This window comes from Motacilla alba, chromosome 3, assembly GCF_015832195.1.
Source record: "Motacilla alba alba isolate MOTALB_02 chromosome 3, Motacilla_alba_V1.0_pri, whole genome shotgun sequence".
NCBI classification, from domain to species: Eukaryota; Metazoa; Chordata; class Aves; order Passeriformes; family Motacillidae; genus Motacilla; species Motacilla alba.
The window spans coordinates 69,114,488-69,127,787 of record NC_052018.1 but is presented as its reverse complement, the minus strand read 5'-3'; the positions used below and the strand labels follow the sequence as shown (position 1 = coordinate 69,127,787).

Sequence of the window (13,300 nt, the reverse complement as noted above, 5' to 3'; positions counted from 1 at the left end):
CACTGATTCTGGAATCCTTCAAGAGTCCCATTGTATCTCATTCTGTACTTTAAAAACCTTCATCATTGTATATTTTCTGCAAATAGCTATGTTAGAATTTTCTGGGAGTATGTTTTTGCCTTTGGCCTCACAAAGTGAAACTACGTAATTAGTCTTGTCTCTACAGGGCTAAATTGGAAATGTAGCTATATGTCTAGAAAAATGCTGTTTGAGTCTTGTCTGGAGTAATTTAATTTTAATTGAAAACTCTCTGATTTCTGCAACTCAGAAAAATTGCCGAAGCTGTGAAATTCTGTAAGCCTCGTGTTCCACCTTCTCTCTCTCAAGGATACATGCTGCTGTCAGGTAAGGTGTGTAACAGTTTAGTTTCATAACTAATGAAAGTTTCCTTTATATATTTATTGGCTGTTTTCTGCTGATCCGAGCAATGCTGTGAACATCTGATTCTACCTGACTCCAGCAAGCTTATGGATGTGTAACCACATCTAAGTCTTACTGTTTTGGCTAAAGGAGTTGTAGAACATTTTTTCTGCCATCTTGTATAACATAATCAAGCCAGCATATTTACTCTGCAAGTCTCAAACGTGTTGTAATGGTGAATGAGTATCTTTATCTTCACTTTACAACAGGGAGAGTCAAACACAGAGAGACCAGGTAATTTGGCTACAGTTATTGGCAGAGCTGGGATGAGATCCTTGTACACCAGCTGTGTGAGGGCTGCCCTGTCTCACCTCAGATGCTGATTCAGTCATACTGGGAGTGTGTTCCAGCAATACATCCAGGCCTAGAACATGTTTTGTTTTAACAAAGTCTAGATCTGTATGTTCCACACTTTAGGCATTCTTTTAAGCCTTTGAGCCATGTATCTGAGTAAAACAGTACCATCTTTTCAGCCTGGCATTTTAACCTCAGGTCAAATCTGTTTAGCTTAAATAAAATGTGTCATGGTTGGCCTGTGATGTCATGCCTTAGCTCATTTGGTTGTGCTATAGAGTTTGTTTGCCTCTGCATTGCCTGCTACTCAAGACCCCAACTGGCCTTGTTTCTCTGAACTAGGGTATGTGATTATGAGCTGCCATTGTTGGTCGGTCAATTCAGTGGGCTGTTGCTTCTCTCAGGGTGTCATGCATGAGGTAAAATAGTTGAAAGTTGAGAGGACATACACACAGATGTCCAAAGAATCATAGCTTAACTTCTGTATTGGAAAAGTTGGTTGTTATTTTTTGTGGGTCAGGTAAATTATTGATTGTCATTGAGGAAGAACAGAAAGATTTGTGTATGTATTGGCAGCTGTTTCATTGCATTGCTTTGCTAGTTACTCATTGGAGCACTGATTTACTGAGAAATCACTATTCGCAGAGAGAGAGAAACTTTTATTTTACAGTTCAGAAAAGAGATTTTGTCTTCCTTACGCAGTTTTTTCTTTTCTGTTTTAACAAATATGTTCAAAAATATCTTTTTAAGGTCTGGAGCCATTCAGGATTGGGCCATACACCAACTTCGTTAATATTGGTGAACGTTGCAATGTTGCAGGATCACGGAAGTTTGCTAAACTCATCATGGCAGGCAACTATGAAGTAAACATATTAATAATAATCTCATATGAACAATAATCTTTATAGCTGATGCTCTGATTTTCTGTTGCTCCATTACACTATTACTGTTTGTTTTGCTGGCACAAAGCACTATTCTACACCAGTTACAAGAGTAAGAAAATGTGGAGGATTTATTTTTTCACTCTTCTTTGTTTCTCTGCTTGCCAGCTACTAATAAGTTTGTGAGAAGGGCTTTACAAGGCCTTTTATTTTTTCTGACGAGTGTTATAGCAAACTTTTAATTTTTTAATTTAGTTATACAGCTGGTGATGGTTTAGAAAATGTCCTAGTCTGTGCTGCATCTAGGGGTTGGCTTACAGAGAAGAGGGGAAAGAGAGTGGGTGTAATCCCTTCTTTCAAGTTATGAGGTACGTCTGACTTGGGATAGACTGTGGCACTGTGCAGCTCTCGCTCTGTCTCCCCTTCCTCACTTCCCCAATTCTGCTCAGCATTATGATTATATCTAATTGCTGCCTACTTTGATCTCTGACTCCAACATGCTACATGAGCATTGGTACAGAAAAAAATGGTTAGAGGGTAATTGCTTTCTTGAAACTACTGCGGGGCAGAAGGGGCTGGAAGACTGATTCTTTACTGGTGTGAATTGATGCTGTAACATTGAAACAAATAGCAGAGTGACTTTTCTTGAGAGCTGAGGCTCTTTCCCAGAGTATACTCTGATGTTACATCAAATCAGAATGAAAGCCTTGGTATTTTTGGAAGTCTGACTCTAGGCTCCTAGAAGTCATGAAGCAGGTTAGACCTCTTAAATGAAGAGACCTTTAAACACAGGTTGTTAGGGACTCTGCAGAATGACAGAAAAGAGAAAGTGAACAGACTTGGGTGTTCAGATATTTATGTAGGCTGGGGGAAAAGGTTTAGTTTTCCTTCTTAGCACTTGTGATTATTCTGCAGCTTGCAAAAATGTTGAACAGCCTTGAAAAATTAAGTATCCTGTTACAAAACACCAGAGCTTGTAATGCAAGGCCCTTATTTCATACCATCACAGAGACTGTATTTTCCTGTCATCTTGTGTGGACACAAGTCCTTGTTACCGTGCAAATGTTAAATTATTCAATTAAGCATATGACCAACTTTCTACAGTTGGTGATGCTACCAGCACATCAGGTCTCTGATGTCATGTTCTGTAAACAAATTAATTATAGGTTGTTCCATATCAGCAACTTCTTTTATTGTTGTACATTACAGGCCATTTTCTTATTTTCTTATAGGATGTCTTACAAATTTTTAAATTTTTGACTGCATGCTTAGTTCGGATAAATGAAATGTTATCCTGAGATTAACTAGGATTTTTTTCTTCTCAATGTTGTTTTGGTTTTTGAATTTCTTCTTTAGGAAGCCCTGAGTGTAGCCAAATTGCAAGTTGAGATGGGGGCCCAGATTCTTGACATAAATATGGATGATGGGATGTTGGATGGCCCCACTGCAATGACCAGATTTTGTAACTTGATTTCTTCAGAACCTGATATTGCAAAGGTGGTAATTGAGTCACAATAATGAACATGTTACTGACTTGTAAATTGCATGAAGGAGATGTTGATACAATTTCATTTAAAAACCAGTTTATGTGCTTAGGCACATGTAGTTGTCCCCCAAGAGGAAGTGACACTGTAATAGGGAAGGCCTTTGGGTGAAACAGAGGCTTTTCTGTCTGTTCTCACATAAATATATGTCAGTCCTTTTCACTGGCTAGAAAAGCTGAAGGCAGGTTCATTCTGGAGCAGTTACAAGCCATAATGTATATGTTAGCAGTGCATAATGGTACTTCTTTCCACAAACCTTAAAGTTGCTATGGATATAGAATGGCTTTAAAAAGTAGTTCTGCAATGTGCTTTCTCTAAAAATGAGTATCTAAATCAGAAACACAAGATATTACAGGGAGAAGTAGAGATCTCTATATGATTTATGATGGAGCTGCCGTGGAAGCTCTTGAAATAAATTTGCTCTGAGTTTCGCATTTAAAGCAAAGTGAATCTCTGAATATCATGTGGAAACATTTATTCATAAATGCTGATTAATGTTGTGTGCATTTTTATGTCCAAATGGACAAACAGCACATAGAACTGTAATTCATAACTTCTGTGTGTTCTCCTGGCTTACTTCTCTATTATTTACAGGTGCCATTATGCATAGACTCTTCAAATTTTTCAGTGATTGAAGCAGGTTTGAAATGTTGCCAAGGGAAATGCATTGTAAACAGCATCAGTCTAAAGGAAGGTGAGGAAGACTTTCTGGAGAAAGCGAGGAAAATTAAATTGTATGGAGCAGCTGTGGTTGTTATGGCTTTTGATGAAGTGGGGCAGGTGAGTGTCACTTCAAATGAGAGGTGTTTTTCTTCTGAAGTGTAAGGCTTTGTTTCTCTTTTTCTAGACAAAGTTGTTTTGTTTCATTGACACAGATGATTTAGATTTTTATATTTTGTATAACCTTAGCAGTTATGACCTTAGTTTTGACCCTGATTTGTAAGTATCTCTTATGCTGCTCAAATGTTTGAAGAATCCATGTACTGATCTAAGTGGAGCTCTTTTAGTTCAAGAGTCTCTTGCTATTCAGATATGCTGAACTGTTCCTTCATGAAAGATGTTTTTAGTTCAGAAACTGTTTCTTATGAGAGTGAAATCTTTGTGAATTAATTTAGTTATGTCGAAAATCACATATTAAGCTTTGCATAGGATGATGAAACATTGGTCAGTGGGGTTGCTTTTTATAAGCTGAGAGAAAACTCCAGGTATAGAGGTGGTGGTATTTTAAATATTCTTATGTATAATCCTTTTCTGATATTTGTGATGTTCACATTCTAAGTCTTGAGTCATTGAAGTTGTAAATGATTTCTGGAGAGTTTATTTTTTGTGTGGTCTATAAGTTTCATGTCAGAATTCTTTTTCTTCACTAGGCAACAGAAACAGAAACCAAGATCGCAGTTTGTTCCAGAGCTTATCATCTCCTTGTGGAAAAAGTGCACTTCAATCCAAACGATATAATATTTGACCCTAATATTTTGACCATAGGAACTGGAATGGAAGAACATAACCTTTATGCCATAAATTTTATCAATGCTACTAAAACCATAAAAGTGAGTTGTAAGGTTATTTTAACTTGAAGTATATTGCTGAGATGACTTAAAACCCTAAACCCCCATAAAACAGAAAAAACACCCCATCACCCTTCAGACAACAACAAAACGCTGCTGAAAAATGTTACAAATTTTAGCCTAGTGAGGAGGATCATTCTTCTGAAGTCCAGACATTCCCCAATATTGCTCTATTTCCAGCAGAACAACTTCAGATAGTTCTATAAATATATTTCAATCCATTTTCTATACTGTAAATATACTGCCTTAATTAAATGAGGTAATGATTCACGTTTACGTGCAAGCTAAAAAGACCTCTTTGAAGCTGTGTGAAAAGTGGTTTTTTTTCAGTAAAATTCATTCTTCTGTGGAAGGCATTTGTTCGGCAAGCTGACTTTTCATGTAGCCAAAATGTGTGTAAAGAAGTATGCAGGTGATGTTCCTCACTGCTATACAGCCAAGGAAACCCCACTGTTGTGTTTCACAAGACACCCTGATAAATGTGGAGATGCTCTGTCAGTAGCTGTCTGGGGGTGAACACCCCACAGGCTGCTTTGTCACCACAGGGCTCCTGGAAGTAGGGCTGCACCCTTGAGTTTAGCTGCTCAGCTGCAGCCTGCTCCTGAGACATGCAAGCAGGCCGACTGGCTCCTCCTGTTTCCAGAGGAGTGGGGACAGGAAGAGCCAAAAGTAGGTTTGCATGGAGAAAATATGGAATGCTGCAGTGGGAGAACTGATGTGTTCAGAATAGCACCTGTGACAATGGAAACCACAGTAGCTGCTGGATCTTTCCTTTACTTGTAAATTTTCCTGCAGATTTGAATTGATTTTAATGAATTTGAGTAACAAGAAGGATCAGGAACAGGGAAAAGAGAAAGGGTACATAGCCAATGCACTGAACTCAGGGACCAACTGTTTTATGAACTGAATGCTTTATTTACATTTCCTTTTTGGAAAGCACCTCTCTAAAAATCTGTGTGCAATTCCTATAGGAAACACTGCCAGGAGCCAGGATAAGTGGAGGTCTTTCCAATCTGTCCTTCTCCTTTCGAGGAATGGATGCCATTCGAGAAGCGATGCATGGAGTGTTCCTTTACCACGCAATTAAGGTATGATGTGCTTTTGGCTTCCATATGTTTGCACTTGGCAGATGTGCAGTGCTACGTCTGACAGCCTTGTCTGGAGGATTCTGTATGGTTTTTTCCAGTATGGCATGGACATGGGAATTGTGAATGCTGGAAATCTGCCTGTGTATGATGATATCCACAAGGAATTGCTACAGCTGTGTGAGAATCTAATCTGGAACAAAGATCCTGATGCGACAGAGAAACTTTTACATTATGCTCAGGTAACTTCCAGTTTTAAGCTTTGAACAGTAGTTAGCTTAGCACTGAGCCTCACCACCTCCCTGCAGGTGATAGGTAAAACAGCCTATAAACTGCATGTGTCTGTATAACTGTGGCTGTAATAATTTACTGATGATACTAAAAGTGGTTCAGTTATTAACACAGAATAAAATGAGTAATCTGTGATAGATCAAATCTCTCCTGCCGTGGAAGAGCCTGTGCCAGGGCTCTTCATATGCTTCAGGAGACCAAGCTGCATAGGCATTCTCTAAAGAAAAAAACCAAACCCTCAAAAAATAAGAAGCAAAAATCCCAACCAAACTCCCCCCCAAAGAAAATGGTCACAAACCAACAAAACAAACAAAAACCAGAAAAAAGGCCAACTCATAAGCACGCTGCTCTTGGTGCTGGAGCTTAAATGACAAGTGCACTGTGGGAGACTAAGAGGAAACCTCTCTCTCTCTGGTGGTAATGGTTTGCTTGGAGTATATAAAAAAGATGAAATAGTTGTTTGTGATTTGTGGCTCTGCATAGACCTTCAGTTCATGTAATGTGTCAAGATTGAGGATTAGGTATTTATTATATATATGGGGTTTTGAGATGTTTTAGTGATGGTGGTGATAAAGGACAGTTTACAATTGTCTGTAAGGTAACTAGTGAAATTCTGTTCTGAATGGGAGATACAGAAAAAATCTCTCTGGGTTAGGTGGCTGTTAGATTTGAATGCACAAGAAGATTTGCATGCCTGTTTTACAGCTCCTGGAGGCAGTATTTCTGTTCAGAGCTTTACTTGGTTTGTATTTTACCCTGTAGTGGTGCATGCTTTATAGTAACAGTGGCAACATGTTAAAAACTACTACAGGAAGACTCTGTTTATCCCTTGTGCTTAGGCTATTCTAGATGGTGTTTTTGGTGTCCAAGTAATTCACCTGGGAATGATCTTGTCTAAGCTGAGTTGCACCATTGGGGGTATTCAAGATTGCATAAAGAGGAAGCAAAATAAAGGGAGAGTTAGAAAGGGATTACTTGAGCAAGTTTTTCTGCAGAAGGCTGAATGTGAATTTAAATGGAGCCTTAAAAGTAGAAATGAAAGTGGATGATGAGTCCTACCTAGGTCTATAAGTTTGGGAAGCCATTGTTGGAAAATCTGCTTTTATTTGTGGTGGTAGTTTTACTGAGGGAGTGAAATAGTCTAGTGGCAAAAAAGAGGAACTTTATCCTTGCAGATTTAGGGAATAAGTCTTCATTTGAAATTTGAGATTAAAAACCATTTTCCATGATGTATGTAACTGCAGACATTCGCAAACACTTTTGTTCCTTCATGTCTACCTTACAGTGTCATGGGTTATTTTTAGGCTGGAGTGGTTCTCTAGTTAAACTTTCAGGCCAGAGGTTGAAGAGCACTTGGTATCATTTCAGTGAATCACATTAGGTGATTCCTGAGGTGGATAGAGTCTTCTGGAGATCATCTACTACAAGCTCCTTACTCAAATCAGGGGCCAGCCAAGATCAGGTTACTCAGGGACATGTCCAGTCAGGTTTTTAATATAACTAAGAATTAATATTACTCTATGTTGTCTCCAGGCAACATTTTATTCCTTCCTTCATTCCTTTCACAATCTAGACATATGAGGGAAATAAGATTAGGAAAGAAGAAGCTGTGAAGTTAGCTAATATTTGTTTAAACATGAATGAAAGCTGTTCTGTTTTCTGTTCCCATGAATGAGGTCTTGTTTCCATGGCTTTATCTTTAAAAACTTGCTGATGCACACTCAAAAGTATAGAAGTTCATAAGGCCTGAGAGATGTCAGATTATGTCTGAAAACTAAGGAAAAGAAACTACTTGCCTGAAGTGTGTTGGATAAGGTGCTCTTCCACAAGCATTCCTGGGGTGGGTGCTTGTGAACTTTCTTGCACTATGAAGCCCTTTTGGCCTCTGTGTTCACAGCCAAGGGGAGTATGAGTGGGAGACAAAGAGGATATGTGGTAGTTTGGGGCAGTCTGTGTGTGTGACAAACAGTAGTTTTGTAGGCTGACTGATTGAAAACACGTCTGTGGTATGGAATAACATATCCCATTCCAGCAGAAACTGAATTAGTGCCAAATTAATTAGAATTTTAAAATTAAATGTAATGTGTGGGCCAGGAATCAATTTAAAATATTTTCCCAGAAGTAAATCCCTTAGGATTAGTCATGTCATCATTTTTATGAGCATAAAATTTGTCAAACTGCTCTCCCTTTTAAAAAATAAAATATTTTGTTTAGGTTTTCGTTGAGGCGTATACCTATTGGGATGTAGACACCCTGGGTGCCTGCATTACGTGTTTGCAACATGATTTGCATGTACATAAACCTTTTGAGTAGTCTAAAATTATTTTATGAGTCACTACTTGGAAGTATCCTCGTTTTTCTGAATGTGAAGTCCATAATTGTATCTCTTATGCATGCAAGCTTTTATGGATGCCTTTTCCTTTCAGAATCATGCCCAAGGAGGAAAAAAAGTTGTACAGACTGATGAGTGGCGTAAAGGCTCTGTGGAAGAAAGGCTGGAATATGCTCTCATCAAGGTGAATCTGTGCAGAAAACAGTCCTAGCCATCAGAGCTCAGAGCCATGAGCTCAGCTCAGACCTTAAGGGACATATTTGCCTTTAAAAGTTCTTCAGCTACTATTTTTTTCACAAGCTATTAATTAACCATGAATAATAAAGGCAACTGATCTATTTCATTTCAATAACAGAGAAAACTGTAGAGGTGTGACTTTAAGCTTCAGAAGTTGAAGTCTTTGACCCTTAATATTTTATTCCACTAGTGTTGGTAGAAACATACTGCTTTTGCTTTGGAACACTCCTTTTACTTCCTCGGGCTGTTTTTAGTCCTTCAGTAGTACTGCACTGAGTGGTGCCTGGACTGTGGAAGCAGCCTTTGAGTATTGGGTTTTTCTGATGACATAGTTAAGAAAAATGAACAAATCTGTTAATTCTGGGGAAATGCTGTGAGTAACTTAATCTGCCTAAGATCTGCAGTGTTTTGGTTCCTAAGAAAGGCTATTTTCAATACACATGTGAGGTATTTTTAAAGAGTATCAGTATCTACAGTATCTATTTGTACTATCATTGTGGGGTTTTTCTGGGGAGAAGGCAACTAAATAAAGTTGTATTTCTAGTAAGATAAAAGCTTCTCTCTTTTTTTTTTTTTTTTTTTTTCCTCAGGGCATTGAGAAGTATGTCATTGCAGATACAGAAGAAGCAAGATTAAAACAGGAAAAATATCCTAGACCTCTAAATGTAATTGAAGGGCCTTTGATGAATGGCATGAAAACTGTTGGTGATCTTTTTGGTGCTGGAAAGATGTTTCTGCCTCAGGTAATGGGAAAATAATGTCATATATTTTCCTACTTTACAAAATTAGCATTGTAAAATGTAGGAATTGCAAAAATTCAGGTACTGCTGAGAAGCAGCCATTTTCTTAGTTTACTTTGAAACTTGGCTTTCTTTGTGTATGATGATGTTTGTTTCTGTTCTTCCTGAGTGTTTTTGCATTATTTGAAATGCAGTTTTAAGTCTTACCCCATGAAAAAGTGCAAGAGAGAAAAAAGTGCAAGAGAGAAAATAAGATTTGCTGTGTTTAGTACCTTCCAAGTCTGGGCCCATCTGTAGCTTTTGGTTCTGTTGTGATTGGTACAGGAGGCTGCACTGTGGAAGAAAGTAGTGTGTCTAGAGCCTTAGCCGAGTAAAGCCAGCAGCCTGCAGCCACAGAGTGATCTGAAAACTGCCACTTGGGGCTGCAAATGAAGTTTCATTTAGTGCCTGAATGAGAAGCTAAAAGAAAACTGAGTTTATTCCTATACCTTGTCTTTATTGTTTCTTCTGCCCCCACCTTTACCTGTGCAGGTGATAAAGTCTGCTCGAGTTATGAAGAAAGCAGTTGGCCACCTTATTCCCTATATGGAAAAAGAAAGAGAGGAAAGGAGAGCCAAGCAAGGCAGCACAGAAGAAGAGGCAAGATACAGTCCTTTGTGCTGTAGTTCTTTTGTAGAATGCTATGACAAATATAAGAATTATTTGTTGCTGTGTATATTTATTATGCAGGAGAATTGATGCAGTCACATGGAAACTGACAATCTCAGCATAATTTGAAGTAGGTTTGAAATTCATGAAGTGCAGATTCGGTGGAACTCTTGCTTGGTGTGTGCCTAAGCTCATAAAGTTTTCTGAACTATGCCAATGAGTCTTTGTAGGCCCTTTATGCCAATGTTACTAATTTTTTGTATTTTACAGGCATTTAATTTTGGTGTTATTTATTCTAACTTTATGGCAGGTTTTGCTACTTGCTTCTAATACTTCTGTCCTTGGTGAACTCTCTAATTACCCTTTAAAAATTTTAATGGTTCCTAATTCTTTCCTTGAAATCTTCTTGCAGTGTATTTGCTGTGCATCTGTTGTGTGGTTGTCCAGCATAAATGTTACAAATACAACAAATAATTTGGAAAGCAAAATGGCCTGATAATTAAACCTGACTGATCTTAATGAAAGGAGAATGCCTTGTCTCTTCTCCCATGCTCTTTCCAGATGTGAAGGTGTCTTCTCTCCTTTATCTCAAGTGAATCTGTTCTCTGGCTGCCACAAATCACCTTTCACTTCATCATCTCTCTCCAGCTCATGCTGTTCTCTTTTAATTCAGACTACAGTGCTGGTATTTGACACCCTCTGTTTTGTTCTGATGCTGTTTGAAGTTGTTTAAAATCACTACCCCATTGATTCCATGAGCACTGGATTAGCATCTTCTGTGAACCCTCTGGCACTTAATTCTCTGGCTAGAAAGAAGTGAAGTGGAATTTGAGAGGTTCTAAAAAAGATAGCAAACACTCTAAGAGAGCAAGTTAGATGTTCTGTGTGGCTGAGGAGAGCAGGAGAAAAAGGCAGGGCTTGTGTCATCCTGCCTTCTCTACCTTCTACTGATCAAGGGATGTAGTTCCTTCCTCTTAAAATGACATGCCACTATATAGAGAATGAATGAAAGAGATAAAACAGCTGCATCTATTCCCAAAGTACATTGGCTTGAAGGAAAAATATTTGCAGACTCTGGTAACTGATCTCTCTGATGTTACCCAGGCCACTGTACCCTCCAGAACAGTTTTAGTCACAGACTGCCAGGAAATGCAAAGCGTTGATAGTTACATTTGAGGATACATAGCTGTGGCTGTGGATCTCTATCAAAGATGAAAAAAATGAAGGCCTTTGGATGTATGCCCAGAACTTGAGGACCACCTTGCTTAAGACAATTGAAATAAGTGTGCCTTAAATAGGGTTTATTTAAAGTGGTATGTGCTGTTGCCCTTGCTGTTTGCTACCCAGCAAAGATTTTCCTTCTTATGTGCAAATCTATTTTTTTTCTTTTGTATCAATCACTAATTAAATAATCAGTAATTATTAGGTATGATTAGGTGTGATACCTAATGTGGGCCAGCATGTTTTGTTCTTCTCCCAGTCCTTGATTAATCTTTTTCCCCAATTTTCTCTTGCATTCCAGCAGTATTTTTTCAGCTGCAAAATTTTCTGTTGATGTACTGAGATGGCTGACTTACAGACCTCCATTTTGCCTCCTCTGTTCTCTGGCCTTCTGTAAAACAAAAGCACTGGGGAGATATTAGATTTTAGTAAACAGCAACATTGGTGGAGATCCAGGGATTTTATTCAACAAATGTGTTAGAACCACAGGAAGATACTAATGTCACTCTTGGTAATATATCAAGATTTTTTAACCCATAATATTGCAACCACAAAAGCAGTGTAGGTTCATTGAATAGAGAACTGCTCTATAAGTCCAGGAGTATAACATGCTTCATACAAGGATTCAGTCATCCAGTTCTGCCACGTGCAAAGGAGATGAGATACTGTCTGGAAAAATATTTTGTAGTTTCATGTACAATATGCTCAGATTTCCACTTTATTTAAATTCTGTGCAATTTATGTAGTTGCTTACTGGCATCTGATGCTGCAGCAACTCAGACATACTACTGTTATAGCCTGGAGCTGTTCCAAATGATGGCAGTGATTATACAACTAAAAAGGTATTGCCAAGTCCTGTGTCCTGGTAGAGAACTGCTGTGGGAAGTTCCACTGTTGTGCTGCTGGCAGCACCCTTTGTCAGGCTAAATGCCATCTAGCCTGGGACCTACTTGTGACAGAACAGCTTCCTTTCTTCAACTTGATCCTTCTTCAGCCTGTTTGTTCAGCTTGGGTAGCCTGAAGTAGCCTGATCACTGCACTGAAAACTCTGTTGTTATTTGTGTTGCATAAAAATGAGCCTCTTCTGCTTTTTCTAATTCCTCTAATTTCTCTTCTAAGTTTGCTAATATCAGCAGTTTTTCTCAGCATTGCATCAAAAGATTGATCTTGATGCACAAACAGACATGTAACTATAAGTATCCATACCCTTTTGTTCTAAATATTTAATCTCTTTATTGGCAAGGTGTGTATTTGGAGCAGAAGTATCTTAGGAATTCAGTTACTGCACTGCAAAAAATGCTATCCAGATCTGAAATGGTTCTATCTGCTACTTTGTTTTTTCAAACACAGATTTTTGAATAACATCCATGCATTTTGTAATAATAATTCATGTGCAAGTTTCTATTACCTGGATCTTGTAAGATCGTTTTTAATACTTACTGTATTATCTGTACTACGCTTTGCAGTACTATAATAGAAGTCTGGGTCATGGATTAGGATTGCACTGTTGAAGGATGTGTTCAAGCATACCAAGGCTTCTGAGTAATTTAACTCTTGCTACTTTAACTTCCAGGATCCTTACCAGGGTACAATAGTACTGGCAACTGTGAAGGGAGATGTACATGATATTGGCAAGAACATTGTGGGAGTTGTTCTGGGCTGCAACAACTTCAGGTAAAGAGACATCAGGTGGCTGAGAACACAACTGTAGAAGGGTCAGTAATTAGTACCTCTCCGTAGCTGCAGCTATGATGATAACAGAACTGGGTATTTCTTGGGAATTGTCCTCTGTTCCCCAGGTTGTGACTGGGGACACAGATCATAACAGCTATTACTAAATGGGGAGGCAAGAGGGAGTATTGCATCCTCCTTGAATACTGTTTTTCCTAACAAATTAACATCTGAGGTGATTCTGCAGTTTAACATGAACTGGGATATAGATAAGAACATCAATTTTTGTGTTTGTTTTATATCAGTTAAATATAATAACTGTGATGTTTTTATAATGTCTGAATAAATCAGAATGACAGTTGCAGTAG

The 13,300-nt window shown here is 38.4% G+C and overlaps 1 protein-coding gene across 5 annotated transcripts in view; it reads left to right on the top strand.

Moving 5' to 3' along the window:
- The window catches only part of MTR (5-methyltetrahydrofolate-homocysteine methyltransferase), a 51,300-nt gene that overhangs the window by 22,057 nt on the left and 15,943 nt on the right, over window positions 1-13,300 (top strand). For 4 of the 5 annotated variants that reach the window (XM_038131776.1, XM_038131774.1, XM_038131777.1 and 1 more), the window contains 11 exons: window positions 269-345; window positions 1,465-1,577; window positions 2,952-3,092; window positions 3,734-3,919; window positions 4,510-4,689; window positions 5,679-5,795; window positions 5,894-6,034; window positions 8,510-8,599; window positions 9,243-9,395; window positions 9,924-10,031; window positions 12,835-12,935. In XM_038131776.1, coding sequence (XP_037987704.1) covers window positions 269-345; window positions 1,465-1,577; window positions 2,952-3,092; window positions 3,734-3,919; window positions 4,510-4,689; window positions 5,679-5,795; window positions 5,894-6,034; window positions 8,510-8,599; window positions 9,243-9,395; window positions 9,924-10,031; window positions 12,835-12,935 — 1,407 coding nt within the window. Of the gene's footprint in view, window positions 1-268; window positions 351-1,464; window positions 1,578-2,951; window positions 3,093-3,733; window positions 3,920-4,509; window positions 4,690-5,678; window positions 5,796-5,893; window positions 6,035-8,509; window positions 8,600-9,242; window positions 9,396-9,923; window positions 10,032-12,834; window positions 12,936-13,300 lie in introns of those variants that run through there. The other variant, XM_038131779.1, reaches the window with a different exon arrangement.